Source organism: Odocoileus virginianus, chromosome 33 (genome assembly GCF_023699985.2).
Source record: "Odocoileus virginianus isolate 20LAN1187 ecotype Illinois chromosome 33, Ovbor_1.2, whole genome shotgun sequence".
NCBI lineage: Eukaryota > Metazoa > Chordata > Mammalia > Artiodactyla > Cervidae > Odocoileus > Odocoileus virginianus.
In genome coordinates this window covers 32369507-32393099 of record NC_069706.1, presented here as the reverse complement: position 1 = coordinate 32393099, position 23593 = coordinate 32369507, and the positions used below count along the sequence as shown (strand labels likewise).

The 23593-nt window shown below is 44.3% G+C and overlaps 1 protein-coding gene across 1 annotated transcript in view; it reads right to left on the bottom strand.

The window, feature by feature from the left end:
• Positions 1–605: 605 nt before the first annotated feature.
• The window catches only part of BAZ1B (bromodomain adjacent to zinc finger domain 1B), a 53718-nt gene continuing 30730 nt past the window's right edge, over positions 606–23593 (bottom strand). The window contains exons 8-19 of the mRNA XM_020896838.2: positions 22348–22486; positions 21734–21867; positions 19982–20087; positions 19133–19231; positions 17992–18169; positions 15962–16144; positions 9914–10061; positions 8589–8736; positions 6673–6779; positions 4300–4445; positions 3021–3124; positions 606–2766 (exon numbers count right to left, since the gene is read on the bottom strand). Of these exons, the coding sequence (XP_020752497.1) occupies positions 2409–2766; positions 3021–3124; positions 4300–4445; positions 6673–6779; positions 8589–8736; positions 9914–10061; positions 15962–16144; positions 17992–18169; positions 19133–19231; positions 19982–20087; positions 21734–21867; positions 22348–22486 (1850 nt within the window). The 3' untranslated portion in view covers positions 606–2408. The remainder of the gene's footprint in view (positions 2767–3020; positions 3125–4299; positions 4446–6672; positions 6780–8588; positions 8737–9913; positions 10062–15961; positions 16145–17991; positions 18170–19132; positions 19232–19981; positions 20088–21733; positions 21868–22347; positions 22487–23593) is intronic.

Sequence of the window (23593 nt, the reverse complement as noted above, 5' to 3'; positions counted from 1 at the left end):
TCACTGGGATCACGCCCTACAAAACCCTGGGATTCCACAGGCAGGTTGCCAGCCAGCAGTGACCTACTCCAGTCAACCAGTCTGACTACAGCAAGGCTCCCAGCATAAAATATAAATAAAGGCATCAGTAAAACAAGACTGGCTACACAGTGGAACTGCTGAAGCTGAGTAGGTGGGAATTTGTTGTAGTTCGCTGTGCATGTTTCAAGTTTTCCTTGAAAACTGTTGTAAAATATCCAAAGCTTCCCCAAAATTAAGTCCTGAAGGACCACAAATTCCCACAGTGAAGCCTTAAAAACATTATTTTCTTCCAATTCCCAGAAGTTTCCAATAGGACTGGGCGGGTGGGTGGGTGGGCTAGGGGTTTGAAATAAGAGACCAGGCCAGGAGAGGCCTGAAGGCCATGGCTGCGATTGCCCAGGGCAGCAGAAGGCTGTGCTGGAAGCAAAGAAATGCAGTAGATGGATCTGACCTGTGGTCAAAAAGCCTGTAAGCCAGAGGTCCTCTCCTGAAAAACGGCCTCCAAGAGTCGGGAAAACGCGCTCAGGACATGCTATCCACTGAGACCTCCAAGAGCACAAAGAAAAATTCACCAGAGTTGTCACTTCTTTATAAACACAAGTACATAATGTTTATTTGAAAGCCCAATTTATTACAAGTTTACCCTTTAATGGGGCCCTTCCTCCTTAAAGACACTTTAAAAAACAACAAGTAACTGAGGTGTCACTGAAGTGGGAACACAGAATTCTCACTGTGAACAAACAGACTGGCTCTAGGGCGAGAGGCAGGAAGGTGCTGGCGCGGGGCTGTGATGCTGCAACGTCAGTGCTGCCTCCCAGCCCGGGGGAGCCCAGCCGGCAGCCCCTGGGGCAAACCCCGAGGTGGCCCAGGCAAGGGGACCACACCTGGACGTTTCACTTTAACAGGCTTTAGTTCCGCGAGCTGCAGTCCCCTTGGTGGACTTCTTTTCCCTTCATTTGAATCGGTCCCGAAGCGCTTAGGTGCTCACGTTTTCCAAATTCAAAGTTGACAGAAAAGAAAATTAAACCCTGTTCTGCGTTTTTTATCAAAATCTGCCATAAAAGGGAAAGAAGACTACAAAGGTGGCCTGAACCTGACGACTAGCGCGAGATTCACTGCGGGAAGGGCCACAGAGCCCCCACTGCCCTCCGCCCCCAAGCCCGACATGGCGCTGAGATTCGGGTTCTCAGGTCGAACCCTGAGGCCAGAGGAGCGCGGCACGGGCGCTGCACACGGAGGCGGCGGAAGCGGCTGCCAGGGCGGCAGAGGGACCGTCCACGAGCAGGTGGTCCCCACCGCCGGCCCCGACGAGCCCCAGCCCACCTGCTCTAGAGGAGAGAGGACAGGCTGAGGGAAGAGACCGGGCAAAGGAAAGCAAACACGTTATCATAGAAACCGTACTGTACATGTGCCAAAGCGAGATGACAGAGATCTTTTTACAAGATGTTCTTTATACAATATCACTGCTAAAACAAGCAACCTTTAATAACTAGAAAAGTCAATTTAAAAAAAATTAAACATTTAAATTCTTCCTGCTTTTCTTCTGCTCCCCTAAGAGCTTGTCTGGTGTGTGGGTGGGCTGGGCTCCAACACCCCTCTGCCAGACCCATCAAAGGAAAGGTTATACACATGGTTACAAGCAGGGCTCCAGGCTCTGAGTGAAGTGCCTTAGGTTTTGTTTCAGGGGGCCAGGGGCAGGGACAGAGCTGTCACAAAGAAGGGGAGGGGTACTCAGGAATGGCTGTAGGACATGTCCCTTTACTCTGCCAAGATCAACTCAACAGACCACAACTGTCTCATGATGCTGGTGAAAACAGAACTCTGTATGGCACTCACTGATACTGTCAGCTGAGAGGGCGGGAGAGCGGGACGGAGAGACACAGCTCGGGCTCGAAGAAACAGGACTGTGTATAAATATAGATTTAAAAAATCGAGACTACCTCCCCAGTTGGCCTGATTACCCTTCATCCTTCTACGTAACAGAGTAATCCCTCCCCTGGAGACCAGAGGGCTTGGCACTGCTGTGGCGGCCAAAGTGGGAGGGACCTTAGCAAAGAAGAAAGAAAAGGAACTGGGTTCACAAGAAAAGACTTGGACTCCTCCTGGAAACCCTCATGAAGGGGGATTAAGGCCACCTCTCCCCACAGCATTTCTGGACAAAGACCACCGACCCAGCAAGAGGCTCTCCAAAGTGCGCTGCTTGATTAAGGCCCACGGAGAGTTCTGGAGATGCGTGCGAGCTCGGGTGACAGGCATTCCCGGGCTCCCTGTGACCTCCTCCCGTCCACGTTCTTCTCCAGCTTCCTCTCTCTCCTCCCTCCCCCCTCCCTCGCTCTTTCCCTCGAGTCCCCCCCCGACCTCAGCTCCCTTACCAGGGCCCTGCCTCTCTACTTCTTCTGTCTTCGTCCCCTGGACTGTCCAATGGGCTCTGGCTCACTGTCCCCCTCATCTTCAGCAAGCCGGTCGGGAAACTTCTTGCGTTTCCTACGGACATACGGGTGGCCAGGAAGGTGTTTATGCAACAGAGCCACCAGACACTGTTCCGTCTTCACCATGCAGCTCAGCACGTGGCTGCCCCGGCAGTTGTAAAGCTCAGCATTGGTAAACACTTGCTTCATGTCAGCAAGAAACTCCTGCACAGAGCGGTAGCCCCCACAGGAACATTTGCTCTGCATTGTCTGGAAGTCCATGGGGTGGGTAATGATGTCATAGTAGTCCTCAGCCTCATCTCTGGTCACGGGCTCCCTGGGAGAAGAACCAAGTGGAGAGGTCAGCGCAGTCTTGAACCAGACAGAAACCTGGTTATCAAACAATGGACATCATCACATGTCTCACCGGAATGCCGAGCCCAGCACACCAGCAGGAAGGCAGAGCGGGGGTATTCACTTGTGCTCAGAGTGGACTCCGCCAGTCTGGAAGCTCACTTCCCCGCCCGCCACTGAGATGTGTCCCAGGGGCTCAGCTGCAAGGCTGAGCCGCTCCCCTGAGCCCAAGCTCACCTGAAGGGCCAGCTGAAGCGGTATTTCACTATCTTGTGGAGGATCTCTTCACACTTCTGCAGTTCCAGGCTTTGCCTCCGGGAGCTCCGTTTGGTCTGAAGTACCTGGAGCCAAAGAAAGAAGACAAATTACTGCAGGGCTGAGAGCAGAGGAGACAGACAGAACGCACTTTAAAAAGTGTTTTTGTATCTGCTTAAAAAGCAAAGGGTCAAGTTTAGCTATCTTCTTGGAACAGAGAAGATGGTCAAGATCATCTGACTTCCATCCAGGGAGCGCTCTGAGCCAGCAGGCATCAGCCCACCTGCCTCCCCCCGGGTGGACAGTGATCAAAGCAAAGGACAGGCACCAGTGGCTGGGTCCCAGCAGTCCTGCCAGGGCCAGCGAGAGGGCCACTGTCCCCAGGAAGCTAGCCCTCTGAGAGCAGCTGGACCTGGGATTACGGTCACGCCGTGGATGAGTTTAAACAAGCAACTGCAGAATGCCAGGCAGGTTATGGGGACCACCTGAAGTCAATTTTGTGGGGGTGGGGCTGTGTGAGGGAAGAAAAGTAAGAGGCACAGTTCTTCTCCTGGGCTCTCCCCTGAAGAGTCGTTAGGGGCTGAAGAGGAAGGGGCAGGCCGCCTCCCCAGGTGGCCGCCTCCCCAGGTGGCAGAAGTAGGCCTGACTCCTAGCCAGGAGCACAGAGTTGAAGGGACTGGGGCCGGGCCTACAGGAAGGGTGCCCACGGTGCCTGCTGAGCGTCCTGATGGCTTGCTTTAATGCCCCCAGCCCACCTCCAACTCCAATTTGATCTGTCAAGCTTTTTGTTCTTTAAAACTCAAGTGAAATCCAAAGCAAGACTGCTAAGATCACACTGGCTGAGGAGCAGAGGGGAGGGTGCGTCCCTCCCATGACAACTGTCGGCAAAAGCCCCGAGTGAGCGAGGCTCCAACATTGCTAACATTCCCACCACAGAGACCCAGCCCCGCTGAGCCCCGGAGACACATGGATACTATTTTAAAGTCCTTAACGAGTCGCAGGCTGCCCGTTAACTAGAGGAGATGTTTGCAGGCTGTAGCAGTGGAATGCCGGGCATAGCTGCTCCCGGGGGCCTGCTGCCCCGTCTGCCTACATGGCCATCCATCTGCCTCATCAGCCTCCAGAGTGGGGGGTGGTAGGGAGCAGAGGGGCGGCTCCACCTGTTGCCTGGTGAATTCCTGACGCTGGAGTGGGCGGTACAAATCTGAGATGCTAGAGCGCGGAGGAAAAGCAGAGCTAGAGAGCAGAGGAAAATTCTTACCAGCTCGTCCACCTCCATGTCGTCCGCAGGTGGAGCCTTCGGCCGAGCCCTCCTGGTGGGATGCGGCTTCTTGCCTGGCCGTCGGCCGGGCCGCGCTGTAGGGGGGATGACACCCTGCTTGCCCCGAACAGTCCTGCGTGGTCTCACTGAAACACATGCATTCAGAGAAGAACTGAGGATGAAGAGAGCATGCCCATGGAAGGGGTGATGCTCTGGATGAGCAGAGCGGTGACCTCCTCAGGTTTCGGGGGGGTGGTGCTCGTGCCATCGTCTCCTGCTCTCTGACCTCACAGGGCATGTCAAGGGCAGCGGCAGCAGATGACGAATGGATGGATACCTTTCATCAACTGCCCAAGACCTTTGAAGAGTCTATTTAGAAAGCCAGTTCCTTTGGTACATGCACCCTCTGTCCCCACCCCATCCATGGGGAAAGAGGGCTGGAAGGAGTCAATTGTAAACTGACTCACTCGGGAGACAAAGCCATTTGCTGATGGGTCTGCCTAGAATTCCTTCAGCCCAAGCTCAGCCTGAGAACGCATGTATTACATGAGAGATGGAATCTGAGTGTGGAACAGATCCTGTTTCCTAATTCCCAGAGTATCCTGTACTCACCACCACAGTCTGGTCAGAGAAAAGCTGATGCTTATGTGAAGTCTTCCTCACTGAATCCAATTTAAGGCTTTGATTTCTAAAAAGCAGACAGTAGTAGGCCAGGCCACTTCCACCAGAGCCCTGTCCAGGACCCCCAGAGACAGAAGAGAAACTACAAAGGCACAAGACTGCCCATTTCTCCATTTACAACAGGCGCTCGATGTCGCGCGGCCAGCATCTCTCAGTATGTCCCCAAGAAACAAGGCCCCATCAGGGTTGGCTCAAGGCTGCTCCACTAAGCAAGCACTTCCCTGGACGATGGGGAGGGGCACTGGACCAGAGCTAGGGACACACAGAGGTGGGGATGCTGGGAACCAATAACCTATGTTTTATATTCTACTTCTAGACCAAGAGGACACTTCACCCATACTCTTAAATTTTTTAAGTTCTGAGACTAGGTGAAGAAGAGAGTAAGAAGCTAATGCCAAGGATGAAACGCAGGATACACGAACAGCCAGCAGCCCAGGGCCTTGAACTGCACCAGGGAACCACATCTTTGTGCCCTAAAAGGCAGAGCAGGCAAGAAGCTCTGAAGCACCAAAAGCTTCCTGGATCCTTTCAGGAGAAGAGGTCCTAGAAACCTAGAGAGGGAACAAGTCCTTGGAAAGAGCAGTAACTTCAAAGTGGAAAGAAATCATTACTTGGAAAAAAAACAAAATCAGTACATGGTTACATCCAGAATCTGTTCACAGACAACAAAGTATCCAAATCATGACCTGGGCAGTCCTCGGCCTTCTCTGTAATGCAGGCTCACAGACCCCTAGTCTCCTTCCCTCTGATACCTGAAAAGTCATGCCTTGTGAGCAAACAAGAGGAGCCCTAGAGGAATGAGAGAAACGCAGATGTCCCAAACTAATCCCCTGCAGTGTCAGGGCAGACGGAGGTCAGGGGCACAAGCGCAGAGCCCTTGGGTTTCGGCAGCACTGATACAGTCAGGACTGGGTCTGGCACGCAAGCCCTTTCTCCCAGCGCCAAGTATGAGCGTGGGAACTGTTCCTCTCTTCAAAAGCTCATCAAAATCTTGTAGTTGTATTAGCTTACAAAGAAAGGTGTATTTTGCAGGAAAGTCTGCCTGTTAAAAAGCTAGACTGTAGACTTAGCGGTTTAAGCAATAAAAACGACCAACTCTCAAGGCTCCCTGAAGAACGGACATGAGAGATGAGTCACCAAGGTGAGAGTAATGGTGGGCCCTTCCCCGCTGACGCCCAGCGAGAAGCAGCTGAGCCTCCTGACGACGATGCCCAGACCACACGGAAAGTATCCTCTTTTCAGACCAGCACATCTGCAGCCCTACATACTACCGGGAAGAGACAAATCACTGTAACCAGAGAAAAAATAGCTTCTCTCAAAGGACCATTGCACCAGAGGCCAGAAGAATGCAAGAGACAGCAGTGGGCCTGGACCCTCACTACTGCAGCCCCACACGGAGGGGCTCAGAACCAGCAGACCTATCGCAAACACACCTGGGGCCTGAACTCCACCAAATCATGGACCAAGCGGCTCGGCCACAATTTGATGCTCTGAGACCAAGCCACCCAACCTCCTACTAGGTAGTTAACTGGCATCTTGAAAACCCATTTAAAACATGGCAGCAGAGTCAGCCCACTGCCACAACATGGGAAAAGGCACGCTGGTGTTGCTGGGCATCTCTCGCCAACCCAGTCCTGCCAGGTCAGGTCAGAAGACAGTGAGGGTAACGACGAAAGCAAACCGAATACTCACGTCGCAAACCAGCCACCTCATAATCCTCCTCCTCCTCCTCCTCCTCCTCCTCTTCACTGCTCTCGTCATCTTCGCTGTCCTCAGAGGCAGACTCTTCAGTGTAATTCCTGTGGGAGAAAATACTTGTAGAGACCATGGATCCAGGCCAAAGTGGTCCAAAGACAGGTAAAGTCCCACATAAATCATGGCAACCTTTCCCTCTTCACGGACTAGACAGATTTCATGATAAGGGGAGGGAACCTGAATCGAGGCCAGGACACAGGAAGCAGAATGGAAACCTAAGCTTTAACCGCATGTCTCCTCTGCCAGGCCCCAAACACGGTGGCTGAAACACGATGGCAACAAAAAACCAAGACCCAAATGCAACCCCACCCCTGAACACACAAAACCTCTCCTTTTGTCTCACAGAAGAGCCAGATAATGTAACATTTCAGGTAGAAAAGCTGTCCCCAGTGCTGGGGCGGACTGAAAGGATAAACAGCCCAGACAGGTGTTTCTCCACCTGGATGCCCCCTTCCAGGAGCTGAAACAGCTTGCCGATGACCGTAACATCAAAGCACTGGTAATCCCAGCTCAGAACAGCTGGTCCAAAGCCCCACCGATTCCAAGTGGCGGCCTCCCCTCTCTAAGTGTAGCTGGAATGGAGTGAGAAATAACCGAGTAATGCTGTAAGGCAGGGCTGGGATCAAACAGCTCTGTCCTTTCAAAGAGACCCCAAGCCAGAGTGCCTACACGCTGCTCTTTTACAACTTCAAATTTCAACGTGGAAAACAACAGCATTAACTTTGGCAAATATCAGGCGTCTCCTCTTTACAAGGCCCTGTGATCGGCCTCACTGGGTGAGGGTGAAGAACAAAGCGCCACCACTAATCTCAGGGCATGAACGATCTCACAGGAAGACAGCAAGCTGTGGAAAAACTGAACAAAAAGGCAAGATGCACCAGTATTCCACTTTATAGACATCAGAAGCCGAGTTGGAACACAGAGGAGGAATAATTAATCCTAAGGATGTAAGGATGCTTCCAGAAAGCAGTGAAACTTTAGGTAGGCGGCAGGCAGTTTAGCCAGGCAGTTCTGGGTCCAGGGAATATGCCTGCTGGGAAGAAAACACCAGAGGCAAGGATGCCCAATAAGCAGTCTGTAAGGAGCACACAAGATGGGAACAAGGGTTCATAAAATCATAAGCTAGTGCTGTGTAAGAAGAGTCTCAAAAGTTGCTCTATGGAGTCTGGACTTTATTCTAGAGGCAGTGGGAAGACCACAGTGTTTCAAGAGGATAGTGACGTAAGCAAATCTCTGTCTTTTGTAAAGCATTCTGGTATCACCACAAAGCTGGAAGGAGAAGAGGGGGAAGATATGAGGTCCGGAGGTGAGAAGCCAGTGGAGGAGGCCAGATGAGCGATTCAGGAGGGCCGTAGGACAGCAGGAGGCTAACTCGCAGACATCCTGACACTGAACTAGTGACATTCGGCAATACAGAGACAGGAGAGGAAGATGGCTAAGCTGAGGCCAAAATTCTAACCACGCTAAGGAAGGAAAAGAGGAGGTACAGGTAAGGAAGGAAATGAATTTCATGAGTTTTAGCAGCGGGCAGCTGCACAAGTCATCAGAAATTAAGAAGTGGGCAAAGTAGAAGTAAAAGACAGAGGGAGATATGTTATTTGAAACAAAGGGATGACCAAGAAAATATAAAACATAGCTGGTAATGAAAACTATAAATGTCAACAATGAGCTAAAATTAAATCGGAGCCCTTTGAGCACCACTCCCTCACCCACTATAATACCTTAAATAAGGGGGCTCTGCACACAAAAGATAAACTTAAAGCTCTCCAGCATCATTCAGTCTGAATAACGATGCTCAAGTACAACAGCTACTTATCAATTTATTTGTTTTTAAAAGAAGAAGAAATTCTCACCTGCCACGGGAGTTGCGCCTGGCAGTAGCAGGCTGGCAAGCTGGGCACTGCCACTCACCATCTGGTACTTCATAGAGGGCCGGCCTCAGACAGAACAGGTGGAAGGCTTTATTACACTCATCACATAAGATCAGCTTGTCATCTTCACCTGCAAGGAGATAAACATGTACAGCACGTTGGGAGCACAGCCACAGTCAGTGACTTGTAAGAAGGAGCTGCCAGCCTCAATCAATCCGACAGAAGAAAAAACTTTCTAGTGCAGTGCTACCCCATTTTGAAGAGCACAGTCATCTTCTGAAAAGAAATGCAGTATTAACTAAGCTACAGGTAATTTAGGGTTTGGGGCTTCTAACTTACGTCCCCAAATTGACTCAGGGCTAGAAGAGATGGTTAACATTCACTAGGAGGCAGCAAAAACTCAAGCACTGGCTGGAGATTTCACTGCCCCTCTCCCACTAAGAAGTGAACCCCTGACAAAGTATACCTCTCTGCCCTCCTTCCTCTGCCCCGACCAGACAAATGTGTCCCAATTGGCATCTATTATGGTTTGGTTTCCTTACATTTGAAAATACACCAAACCAATTTAAATAATCGTTTCCCCTCTCCAACCTTCAGTTTTTAGAGCAACTAAATGATTTGAGAGAGGTCTTTTCATCCTTGGAAAGTATACCCTCACCTGTGACACAGCAGCTTTAGGTGCTGAGGGGCTTTTAGAACACAGTGGGGCTCCTAGAAGCTCCAGCTCCCAACAGCCCCACACGCTCTGATCTGCAGGGCCCAACTCCCTTCTGCATGGCGCTCAGACACTGCCCTCCGCTGGCAGCGCCCACAGCACCACAGATGAATAAAATTCAGAGAGCTTAAGTCTGGGTTTCACTAGACCTGGGTTCAATCCCTGGGTCAGGAAGATCCCCTGGAGAAGGAAATGGCACCCCACTCCAGTACTCTTGCCTGGAAAATCCCACGAATGGAGGAGCCTGGTAGGCTACAGTCCATGGGGTCACAAAGAGTCGGACATGACTGAGCGACTTCACTTCACTCACCAATTTTGCTCCATAGAGAAAACTTAAAGCTTGGCAAGATCAACTGTTATTTTATACTCAAAACTGAGGCACAAAGGGCCTGCTCTGATTTGTGGGCATGCAACTTTAAAGACCAGCATTTTATGAACTCTTGGAAGGTGAAATCTGTCCCCCCACATCTAAAACTATGTGCACAGAACTCTTTAGTGGAGAAAAGAACTTGGAAATGGAAGCCCAAGTGCCTAATATACTCAGATAAGCCACTCTGACTTAAATATACCTTTCTTTCTGATTTAAAAATACCTTTCTTTCGACAAACTTTGCATCGAGCATTTTCAGCTGACATATCCCATTTGATACAGGCATCAAGCATCCCAAGTAGAACATGCATTCTGGAAAAAGTCTGAGCCTCGCGGATAGCTGTCTTCCACTTTTCCAGAGCAGATGCAACCTAAACAGAGACCAAAGCAGGCCAGCATTACTATGACTGCAAAGACACAGAATGTGGACCTTTCATATCATATTGACAGAGTATACACCAAGAGAGGAATAGCACTCTGTAAAGATAGAAGAGAATCCTAAGTACACTCACCTTCTAGAGCCCCTCCGGTCTAACCCATTTATCTTATAGAAGAAACCAAGCCTTGAAGGGTGCAAAAAAGTTGCCAAAGGGCACACAAAGAATTTGGTGGCGGGGGGAGGCGGGTGACTAGAGCCAAGTCTCTTCTAGTGAGATCCACTTAAAGACTGTCATTTAAAAGCAAGAACACTATACTGTGTAAATAATGCTAGTATGCAGCAATGTCACGGAGCTAACAAAACTGTGGTCAACAAGAGTATCCGTTTCTGCACCAATATGTGCCTCAATCCCAGATAACAGGGCCTAGAAATACTAGTGATATGAATCGTTCTACAGTCCTTAAAAGTATGAAGCATAGACATGTGACATTTCTCTTGACTTGATCACCAACTTCTAATTGAAGTGACAATTGTAAAGCGCTGGGGGTTGGCCTGATTTCATTCTGGGCAGTTACTCTCAGCATAAACCACACTGTCTCCTGCCATCATCAGAAAATGGAAATTAATTTAGAATTAGCAAAAGAGTTGGGATGGAGAAAAATACAATTAAGAATCTTCAACCCTCTCTATAAAACACACATTCTGAGGTGGAACAAAAACACCATTTTAGAGTAACAGTATTTGTATTGCTGTTTTATTAATTAAAAGGTGATTTTTCGTGGACCCTTTCAAAGCACTTAAAAAACCTAAATGATTAAATGGCACGATAGAGGGCATCATTCTCAACAGTCAAACACAAGAGCTGGACAAGGTGCTGCTTAGGCAGTCCACTAGGAGCCAAGAGCCTCGGGTATCTCACTGTCCACCTTGTGGAGGTCATCCTGCTCTCAGTCATGGCTGAACTGAAGTCAGACGTGCCGGCTACTCTTACAGCCTGGCTAGCTCCAGCCGACTGACACCACCCCTGCTGGGTTTTACTGCCCTGTCCTAAGCAAAAGGGCCTATTTCAAGTAATAGTCTCCCTCCTGTAAGAAAGGCCACATGGCCTTTTCATGGAAGGCCACAGGCTTACAACAGAGCAGCCGAGGGAAAAAGGCAGCTGAGCTACTTCTGCAACCCTGGGGTACAGGTGGAGGGAGGGGGACAAAGGCGTCTTTTTCTTACAGAAACCGAGAGCCGTGTGTGTGTAAATTTATGAACAAGGGTAAGTAACATAAACACATCAAAACATCTATTTAAGAGGCTGCTCAAGTTCTAGTGAAAACTGACTCATTCCTTACTCCAACTTGCAGTGCAGATATTTCAACATCTGCCTCTGAAATACAATTTCCTTCCTTCCCTTTTCAGAGCGCCTCAGCAGGATGTAAGATATACAATCACAGCTGCCTTGCTGGTCTTCAACCCTAATGTAATGAGAGCTGACATGCGGTACCAGAGAGTCTCCTATTTAATCTTAAATCTTCTTCATTCAATTAAAACTTAAATTTTCTTCATTCAATGGAATATAAATTTAAGAATTTTAGGTTCAATTCCTAAAAGAGTGTTATTGAGAACAGCCAGGGAACAGCTAAAAAGGGCTTTGGTGTCCTCTAGTGGTCAGATGGACACAAGTTACCAACATTTAAAAAACATTTTCTTATAAACTATAAAATCTGAGCACCTAGCAGCACACGTGGCCTCATTAGAACAAACAAACCAAAACACTGAAAGAGACCTTCAAAATAAGCTTATTTAAACCTCATTTTAAAAACTGACTTGAGATATAATTTATATATTAACAAGTTCTCCCTATTAAACATACAGTCAATGGTTTTTCATATATTTGAAGAGGTTTACAACTATCAACATAATCTTAATTTTAGAACATTTTTATCACCCCAAAAAGACTTGCCACTTCCTATCCCTACCCTAACCCACAATTCCCTACCTTATCCCACCACTTCCTCAGCCCAAGGCAACCACAATCTTCCTCTGCTTTACAGATTTAACTATTCTGACATTTCACATAACATGTGGCCTTTTGTGACTGGCTTCTTTAATTGAGCATGTTTTCCAGCTTCATCCACATCCCAGCATGTAACAGTACTTCATTCCACTTAAATTGCTGAGTAACACATCCATGTTGTTTATCCATTCATCAGCTGGCAAACACTTGGATTGCTTCCGCTTTTTGATCATTCTGAGTAAGACTGCTATGAATGTTTGTGCCCATTTTGTATAAACGTTCATTTTTTATTTTTCATGAAAAGAAAGTTCGCCCAAGATCTCAGCAATCTGGGCCAGGTCTCCTGATTCCCAATCTGGCGCTGCTGGCATTTATATATTAGCTCCTGTTTTATCCACTGTGTTATTCATCCAGACCAGCCTTGTCTACAGTTTAATTCAGTTCAGCCTCTCAGTCATGTCTGACTCTTTGCGACCCCATGGACTGCAGCACGCCAGGCTTCCATGTCCATCACCAATTCCTGGAGCTTGCTCAAACCCATGTCCATTGAGTTTGTGATGCTATCCAACCATCTCATCCTCTGTCGTCCCCTTCGCCTCCTGCCTTCAATCTTTCCCAGCATCAGGGTCTTTTCCAATCAGTTCTTCGCATCAAGTGGCCAAAGTATTGGAGTCTCAGCTTCAGCATCAGTCCTTCCAATGAATATTCAGGACTGATTTCCTTAAGGATCGAGTGGTTTGATCTCCTTGCAGTCCAAGGAACTCTCAAGAGTCTTCTCCAACACCACAGTTCAAAAGCATCAATTCTTCGGCACTCAGTTTTCTTTACAGTCCAACTCTCACATCCATACACGACTACTAGAAAAACCATAGCTTTGACTAGACGGGCCTTTGTTGGCAACAAAGGCCTTGTCTCCAACCAGCCTCTAGTTTCAAGAACAAAAACAACCGGCACTCAACCTTTTAAAGAACATATTAGTCTCCTCCCATTGCACAAAATTCCAAACAGTCTAGAACATTTAAAAAAAAAGCCACCATATCCAAGACTTAAAAACAGATCAACAGCAGCTAGATAAAGTTTTTACAGTCAACACAGTGCCATCCAGTAAATACCCTGTCTTGCAGTACTGCTGGGAAGCCAGACACACTATTTTTTTCTTCCATTTATTTTTATTAGTTGGAGGCTAATTACAATATTGTAGTGGTGCCAGACACATTATTCTGATGAAAAAGTCAAAGTCTCCAACACATTTAAATCAAGTTGGGCCCTAGTTAGAAACAGCAGAAGTGTGTATAACAAAATTAAGGGGAAGTCAGCTTAACTAACAGTAAAAAGACAACATCATATTTTGACAAGAATATAATGAGGCGTCAGACCATATTCTTCCATGAAAGAATGTTTAAAATGGAAAAACAGATAACCAACTTGTCAAGACAAATGCATCCAAAGTAAACAGAGAGCCTAACAGAACCCAGGATTTTGCCCAATTATAAAACATCTTTCCCACTGAATGCAAGAAAATGAAATAAACATTAAATAATTGAAATAATTGACTACCACATGAAGGGATTTAAGAGATAATCTACTTTCACAAATAAGGAAACTGAAGCACAGATTAGAGACTGACATTAGCTCCGTGCAACAGCCTAGTGCCAGCTGAAAAACCCTGGCCCGTGCTAAGTGGAAACCTTCAAAGCAAAGGACAGTGGAAAATTTCAGAGCTGTGGCAAGGTTGACCTTCGGTGGGGAACTGCAGGGCATAATGCCATTTTAATGGAGAACATTGTTGAACTACTTAGTCGGCAACCTAATTGATTTTCCAAGAAACTCCTCCATGTTTTCCATTTGTGTGCTATGTGTCTGGGCCCCAAGGTTAAATCTGCAAAGTGCTCATATTTTCCTCCCCAGCCAAGCTAAGAATCGTCTCGTGCGACAAACTGAGAAGAGGCTACTTCACGATGGGGCTGAATACTAAAAAGGAACTTGATGAGAACGCCATATAGCTGCTGGTGCCCAGTGAGGAGAAAACAATATGAGTCAAGGAATGGCAAGCAAAGACCACATCGAGGAGGAGACTGTTCTGAATAGAACTGGGTTAAAAACGAAACCCATGAAGCATTCAGCAAGGCTGAAAGTTACACCTAACGAGAAGAGATGCAGCAAAGGAGAGTACGAACTGTCTGATGTCTTATTTCACCTAGAGGTTACCTGAATGCTGTATTCCTGTAAGACAATGACACGTGTGTGAAAGCTGAGTCTATGTCATGAATTAATAGTTATATGTCATGAATTAATAGTTAAAGGTTTATCTAACTGAAACTTAGTTCTTGGCTCACCTCTCACCCAAAATGTTTCCTGTATCACATATCACTCTTGGTCTTAGGAAGAAAGTTGGGGGGAACATGACAGCTGTGTACAACTCCCAGAGGAGCTTCAAAGAGTAAACTCATTCCATGTCAACTCAGGATGAAACTAGGACCAGCGGTCAGTGATGAGAGGCAACTCCAGCTCAGGCTAACACTGTGCCCACCACTCTCCACAACCTAATTAATTTCTACTTGTTCTTTAAAACCCAGGTAATAGGGCCTCTCCTCTGGCAAGTGTTAAGTGGCCCTTGGAACCTCTCACAGGCGAACCATGGACTCATCTTTCTCCACATCTGTCACACTACTCTAAGCATCTCTCACACAGTTCTTGAGGGCAAGGACTTCTGGCTTCTACTCACCACCAAAACCCCCAGACTGTGCACAGTGACCGGCAGAGGCAAGCCAGTCCCGGGCATCATCCAGTGGAACACTTCCCCTTGTTTTCACTTTTCTCCCTCCCCTCCTCTCTCCTTGCCACTTGCTTCAAGCTTGGTCAAAGAAGACAATCTTCCCTGATAGAGGAGGACCTTTCTTTGCCCAGGGTGCACAAGTACTTGTGTTCCCTGAACAGAACCTCCAAACAAGCTCTAAAGTTCCTCACAATAGTCAAAAGGTGGAAGTGACTCAAGTGTCCACTGAAGGACTTATAAGCACAATGCGGTCTATACACACAATGAAACATTATTCAGTCTTATAAAGGAAGAAAATTCTGGCACGTGTTATAACACAAATAACTTTGAAGAAGTTAAATACACCAGTCATAAAAAGACAAATATTGTATGATTCCACTTACATGAGATACCTAGAGTCCTCAAATTCATAGACACAGAAAGAAAATGATAGCTGCCAGGGACTGGGGGGGAGGATGAAATGGGTGACTTAGTGTTCAATGGGCAGTTTCAGTTTCGGAAGATAAAAAAAAAATTCTGAGGACAGATGGTGCTAATAGTTGCAGAACAATGTGAATGTACTTAATGACACAGATTACATGTAAAAATGGCAAAGCTGTTGATCATGTATATTTTACAATTTAAAAAACATTAAAAACCACCACCCTTAAAAAAAGGGCTTCCCAAATGGCTCAGTGGTAGAGTCCACTTGCCAATGCAGGAGACACAGAAGATGTGAGTTTGATCTCTGGGTCAGGAAGGTCTCTTGGAGGAGCAAACTGCCTGGGAAATCCCATGGACAGAGGAGCCTGGAGGTCATGAGGTCGCAAGTAGTCAGACATGATTGAGCGCACACACACACACAAACACCTTTTTAAAAAAGGAATTCATTTTGGTAAAGGTAAAAGGTGTGTGTGCTGAGGGGTGGGGGGTCTGACACAGTATCCAGCACTACAGGCAGGGCTCTGCTCCACAGACCAGTTTGAAAACAACATTTGGAGAAAGGGATAAAGATCAGACACTGGCTCAAGGAACAGTGCTTATGTAGCTAAAAATCACAGGGTTAGATAATTTTAATACCAGATTATATACTTCTACAGTCATAAAATGACATCTTCATTAGCTAAAATACCTTTGCTTCCTCTGCCATTTTTTTCTCTTCATCCACCTCTTCAGTCTTGGCTGAATCTTCACTTTGGAGTTTTCTTCTCTTCTGCTTGGGAGCCATGAAGCCTTGGAGAAACTTCTTTATGACACTGGCTTGAAGGGCAATCACACATTCACCAAAATCCTTCAGTTTCTCTAGTGAGATCACCTACAGAAAACAATTTCAAGACTAGACTGAGAAAGACCATCCTCAATTAAATTCAAGGCAACCTAAACCATAACTGGTCACACAGCATTAATTTAACCGGGCGCCTCAGTTCAATGGAAGGCTTATACATTTGAAAGTAGCCAGACTACCTGGATATCCCTGATGAAGGGACCCATGAGATGCTGAAGCTTGCTTACTTAAGGAAGTTACTGAGCTCATTCATTCACTCAGCAACCAAGTGCCTACCAAGTACAAATGACAGTCTCAAGGCAAAGAAAAACAGAAGGAAAGCAAAAATTTACCAACCTATTAGCTTACAAACTATAAGCCACATAATACATTTTAGATGACGATCTCATCAAAGCCTCACACTGATTTTATGAATGAGGAAACACAAGCTAGATCACTGATCCAAATCATGCTCTACCTTCTTAGTCACACAACATATGCCAATTTAAAAACACCATTTTGTAACTACAAAGAGAATCAAAATATGGTCCATTGGAGAAGGGACTGGCAAACCACTCACTCCAGTCTTCTTGCCTTGAGAACCCCATGAACAGTATGAAAACAGAAAGAATGATGATAATCCAATGTTAGCAAGGTATGGGTCTGGGTTTGACACAAAGTAGGCAACTGATAAATACTTGCTAAATAAAAAAGCAATTGTAGTATTTGAAACTGGCAGAATCCTTTTGGTTGAATAATTCCTATTAAAAAAAAAAAAAACGTGAACAATAAAGATGTTTCAATCCTTTTCCCCAGGGAATATACCAAAAATTCTTAACAGAACTAATGAAAAGTTACATACATTAAGATGATATATGATTTGCTAATTCAAATAGCAAAGAAAGAAACAGAAGTCTGACAATAAAAGAGTTACCATATCAACTCCATGGCTTATTATGTACACCAAAATGATACAAAGACTAAAAGAAATGGAAAGTTCCTATAAAGGAGGGAAAACTGGGTGGGGGGGGGCAAGGGGGGATCCCCAACTGCTCATAAAAATCATATAACTATTAACACATATAATGCATATGAACAATTTGAAAACACTCACCAATATTGATGTTTGGAGTTAGGTGGACTTCATTACTTAAAATTAACATAAAAATTAGCCTGCCAGGCTCCTCTGTTCATGAAATTCTCCAGGCAAGAATACTGGAGTGGGTAGCCATGCCCTTTTCCAGGAGATCTTCCCAACCCAGGGATGGAACCCGGGCGTCCTGCATTGCAGGCAGATTCTTTACCATCTGAGCCACCAGGGAAGCCCCACAGTAATAACTGATGGACAGTGTTTTCCAATCTTTTCTCCAGCTTTGATACCTAAACTTATCTAATGTTGGACACAGTCTCTTGAACTGGGTCACCTACAACACTTAAGGGTCCTTCTGAGCAGTAAGTGACAGAACAATAAATGTACCTTCACTGAAATTACCTGTTTAACAGCATGAGTGTTGCCCAACGCAAGATTAACTCTACTGAGTTGATCAGGTTAGAGAATGGACAAAAGCAGGATACACAAACATTTCCTACCTTAAAGCACAGGCATCACACGGGAACGGACAGGTTAAATAATGTTATATGACTATGACTTTGGGACTAGTTTTCTTTCAACTCAACAAAAAAGCTCTTTTTTAACAAATGTTCTGTGCCAACTATTAGATTTTTCTGGATACTAGCAGATGATGAAAAGGGAAAAATATCATATGTACACAGAGAACTTAGTCTTTCAAAATAAACTCAAACATATGATCCCCGGGGTCATCTAGGGAAGTCAAGAAGAGTATCAGGGAACAATTCCAAATTAACAGACTTCAAGGGTATTTTCCTGATGGTCTTACCCGAGCTTCAAATTCTGAGGTTTCTTCCACATAACCAAGTCCTCCCTTCTGTAACCTTGTTGCAACTTCAATGAGATCACTCCGAAGAAAGTTTAACAGCTCCTGGTTGCCATCACAGGATTTTAGACCTAAATTTGGCTTCCGGGCCAGATGAATAGAATGAATAATGTCCTGGTACCTAGAAAAGTTGAAGGAAAGGGGAGGAGGAATAAAGGAACTTAAAGAATGATCTACAGATTCCAATGACTTGAATGACATGTTTTATTTCTACAAGACTGTTTCAGATCTTTTTAGTTTTGCTTTCTAATAATCTGTTTCTTACACAAATCTCAAATTTCTTTTTCTTGATTCTTTTAAAAAACACACTGATTGTATTCTGCACATGGTAATTCCAGTATTTTAAGTGTGTTTCTTTACCTAGCTCTCATTCATGGTACCTGATTTGTGTGGGTTTTAACTTTTTTTTACCATGATTTTCTTGGAATTATATCTGTGGAAATTCTTTGAGGCCTGGTTTGAAGTTGTGCTCCTCCAGAGAGAATGTTCATTTGTACACTCTCAATTCCCCCCATCCCCTGGCAACTACTAATCTATTTTCTGACTATAAATTTGCCTACTGTGGATATCTCATATAAGTGAAATCACACACTATGTAGCCTTTTATGTCTGGCTCCTTTGACTAAGCATAATGTTCATTTATGTGGCTGCATATTTCAGCACTTTTTTCCTTTTAATGGTTGAATTTATGCATACATCACATTTTGTTTATTCATCCATCAGTTGATAAAATTGAGGTTGTTTTCATTTTCTGGTTATTTTGGATACTGGGAGAATACTTCTGAATACCAACCGATGCAAAACTGTGTTTACAAAGCTGCCTAACTACAAAGAAGCTCTCAGCCTGGTATGTGGCATGTTAGTGAATAACCCTGCTACCCTGTATACACATGCTTTAATAGCATAATTTTCCAAATAATTATGAGGTGTCAAGAAAATACCAAAAAACAAGAAGATAAGAGGGTTACAGGCTTTTAAAATTTTACTTAAGCTTTTATGGATAAACCACCACCCCCCCCCCCAAGGTATGTGTAATATCAAAACGCAGAAGAGAAGATGTGAAGAGCAAGATGAAAACCCTTACCTCTTCTCTAGTCTCTCTTTAAGCTGACTTTCTCTTATTCCCTGAGGGTGAAGGCAATTTAGCAACTCATCCAGTTCCTTCTGACTATCACATAAAAACCTGCAGGAGTAAAAAAAAAAAAAAAAAAAAAAAAAAACTTGTTAACTCTGGTGGCGGGGGGGGGGTGGGGTGGGGGTGGGGGGGGTGGGAATCAAACACTATGGTGGTGGGAGTGGGAAAGCAAAATTCCAACCTTGCTCAGAGTAGAACAATTTACTGTTGCCATAAGACCTAATGTTAACTTTATCCCAGGACACTGGAGCCAATGTTTCTGCTAAAACGTAATATGAGACAAGTATACAAATTCACGAAGTTCACTCTTGTCCCTACCCCTTTAAAGAGTAAACTTATATCCAAAACCAAAGGTGAGCACAACCAAAGCAGCTGATGCAATCACAAAGTAGAAAGGACCCTCTCCAAAACCTAGTTCCCAACTTAAAGCAGAATAGGCACACAGAAGATTAATGGCTATATTTATAATTCTTTATTCTTTAACAGAGATGAAAATACTGCTCTATTCCCAAGCAGACTGAAAGGCATTTTCAATGCTATATAAGATCTATCATATAATATAGTTACATCACAACAGAAAAATAAATTCTAAACCTTAAAGCAAACAAATATATTCTCATTAAAAAAAAAAAAAAATCAAGTCTGCTTTTAAAGCAATGAGGTTACATATCCAAGAAATCAGAGTCACACAAAATGCTCTCAATAGTGAATAACTAACTCACTGGTGTCACTGTATCAAATATTTTCTTAACACTGAAAATGAAAAAGAAAGAGCAACCAGATGAATGCTCACATTACCATAGATTCTGTCCTTGTTTGGGTATAGTGGTCTCGACAGCAATTTCTGTTGCTGGGCCGTGTTGCGTGTTCATGCTTACATTTTTGCCTAGGTTTGCTTTCTTACCTAAGAAAAATGTATACGTTAGGCTGAACACTGCAAATAACTCCACTCCTAGTTTAAAATTTAAGCAGTACACAGACACTGCCTATTGAATATATCCACATATACAACAGATGCTTATTTCTCTTAAACATCTTACAGACAGCACAGTATCTGGGATAGTTGCTCTCTAGACAGCTGAACAGTTGTACAGGTCAAAATTTAAGAGTATCACAAGTTAGAATGAAGAGAGATGACTAAATATCTCAGAGCACATAAATAATCTGCTCCTGGTACATGACGATGTTTGGCACAAAGACACAAGTACCTGTGGTGAAGTAGACACAAATGAAATATATAAACTACTACAAGTTTAGCCCTGGAAGTGGCTGCAAATGTCAAGTACGATGAACTTTTTTATAAACCAGCTCCTGTACCCAAATATATGATGTTACTAGATAGATCTAAAGCCAGTATTTGAGGCTTTACCTAATCCTACAATTGGTTCTCTCCCCTGCCCTCCTTCTCCCACTTTAACCTGCACATCTTCCCTGCAACATTAACATGTAACCTTGTTGTGTCTTTTCCATCAGGGAGTTCTGAAGAAACCCTGCCATGCTGGAACTAGACAATAGGAAGGCACAACATCTACCAGGATGCTCTAGAAGTGAAGAAATATGGATGACAACCTCCTCTCAGGAGAATCCGTAACTGTGGGACTGGATTTCTAAAAATAGCCATTAATTTTCTGAGACACATAATAAAACCACAGTGCTTCATCCCATTGGAATCACTCTCAAGTCTGAAGATCCTCACTTCACATTTGCTGTTCTCACTTGGATATTTACAAAGTCTGCCCAAACTAGATTTTTCTACTAAGAGCCACATTTGGACACACAACATAATTCAACATGAAAAATGTCTTAAATATGAAGTTCAGGGATATACATTAATTTTATTATTTAACAATTTTGTGAGTTTAAAGTCTGAATTATGAGTTTCTCTAAAATGAAAGAAAACACATTTTAAGGAGCAATTTTCATTAGGTTACTATAAAGCACAACTTGAAGGAAACTTATGGATCATCTAATGCAACGGTTCTCAACAGAAAACCAGGCTGCCTCCTAGGGGACGTCTGGCAATACCTGGTGGCATGTGGTTGTCACTAACGGCGTTCAATGGGCAGAAGTCAGGGATGCTGCTAAATAACCTACAATGCATAAGACAACCTCCCACTACAAAGAATTATCTGTCCCCAAACGTCAACAACAGTGATGCTGAAAAAATCTGATCTAACCATCTGGTATTTTTAAATTAAAAATTTTTTTTCTTTTAATTTCTTTCTTAGGAAAAAAAAAGAATTACCTCAATTCCAGCCTTTGAAGTACCTACAAAGAGACTCCCAAGGAACAAAGTCTGAAAACTACTCGTATAAATATAATACCCAAATATCCTAAAACTCAAGTTTTTCATCTTTTCACACTATGCCTATATCAACACAAAACTGGTAATCAAATGTTAAGTTTTCTTCCTTTTTCTAGGCATTTCACATCTTCCCACCTCACTCAAATAATTCTATCTAAGAAGATGATAAAGAAATTTAGCAAGTGAAAAAAGTGACAGAGGAAAGACAGTCTTGAGCAGGATAAATAACTAACAGATATACATACTCCGGGGACAGTAGTCCTCATCAGCAGAGTCTGCGTGGTCTTTCCGCTGATGGCTGAATCGGTAGGCGATGCTGTCGTGGACCCAGCCCTTCTCAATGAACAAACCTGGAACTTCATCTGAGAAGAGCCAGTATCTACAAATCACAACCGCATGTTAATATAATAATAAAACACCGTGAGCACAGGATGACTTCCATGATGCGCAAGATGATTACACAATGTCACTGAACATTGAGCAGATACAAACTCTAAAGTAAAGGACAGCATACTAAAATTTGGGGAATCTGAGATTCACTTCCTATCTATAATTTTTATAACTACTACTATTTCTCTGCTTTAGGTTCCTATCTTACCATTTTTAGAGACTTCTATTAGGATGACATTTCTCCCACCACCATAACTTAAGCTTCCTATCTGTCTGGTCTTCAAGGACAAGGTCACATGTTATCTAACTTCATAACCCTAGCAGTTGGCACAGTAAATATTCAAACAAATGTGCGATGAGCAATTCTGTGTCCAATATCCACAAACAGGGAAGCTTGTCTAATCTTAATACTAACTAGCAACACTATAACAGCCCTAAGAGATGATAAAAATTGGATTTAACAACTGACCTGTTATGGTTCCTATCTGTGCCAATTGGAGTCCTCCGCATGACCAGTTTCGCCTTGGCAATCCCTTCCTGGAAAGCCTTCTCAGCAGCCGCTTTGTGCTTTCGTATTCGTTCTTCTTCAGCTTCGCGTTCCAGTTTCACTGTCGAAGGTAAAAAGAAGCAATAATTAGATTTTTTTTCTAGTAAATCTTACAAATTTAAATAAGGAGTGAAAAGTGCCTGATATAAACTAGATAGTCATCAAACCTTCATTTCCTTCTCTTTATTCTAAGCTGTTGTTAAGAAATAATATGAAAGGCAGCAATTTCTATCTGGTCCTTCTATGGTCTTTGAATTTCGGTGATGCCTCAGCCATCAACTCAGTGCAAAATCTGTTCTCTCCAAATCTTAACATTTTATTAACTTTATAATAAATTAATTTTATTTTACTGACAATTAATTTTAAATGAAACCTTAAAATAGTCCTCATGTGGAATTAACTGACACATTTTCTGACAGGACTAGCCATAGGGTCCTCAAAATGATCAGGATGAATAAGACCAGAATAGTTATTTCAAAACAGAACATATTTCAGTCCTGAGGAATTTAGAAAAAAAGAACTGAGAAAGCAAGAGCAGGGAAGCATTGGCAGATAATAGCAATTACTGCCTACTTAATATAATTTATCAAGTTATTCAGCAAGTTAACACTGTCAATGATGAAAAAAATTCTTAATCCATTTATTTGTGGTCATTCCTAAGTTTATTCTATCTACATAGAAATCTCCCTCAACAAAGAAAGAAGTCCTGGAATATTGCCTTTTAAGTTTTTCCACAACTGTCACAAATTTTGTTACTATAAATAAAGGGTACTGCTATTTACAATGCCAGAAATTTTACTGCTCTACTGATGATATCACCTACAGTGTAGCAAGAATCTGGAAAATGCATCAGTCTAGAGATGTTACTTTAGAAAATTAAGACAACTTTCACCTATTTAAAACCAATACAGGGAAATTCGTAGGAGGTGCAGCAGTTAGGACATGGCGCTTTCACTGCCATGTGAGTGAAGGCGCTCAGTCGTGTCCAACTCTTTGCGACTCCATGGACTGTAGCCCACCAGGCTCCTCCATCCATGGAATTTTCTAGGCAAGAGTACTGGAGTGGGTTGCCATTTCCTTCTCCAGGGGATCTTCCCAAGCCAGGGATCGAACCCAGGTCTCCCGCATTGTGGGCAGACGCTTTACTGTCTGAGCCAGCAGGGAATCA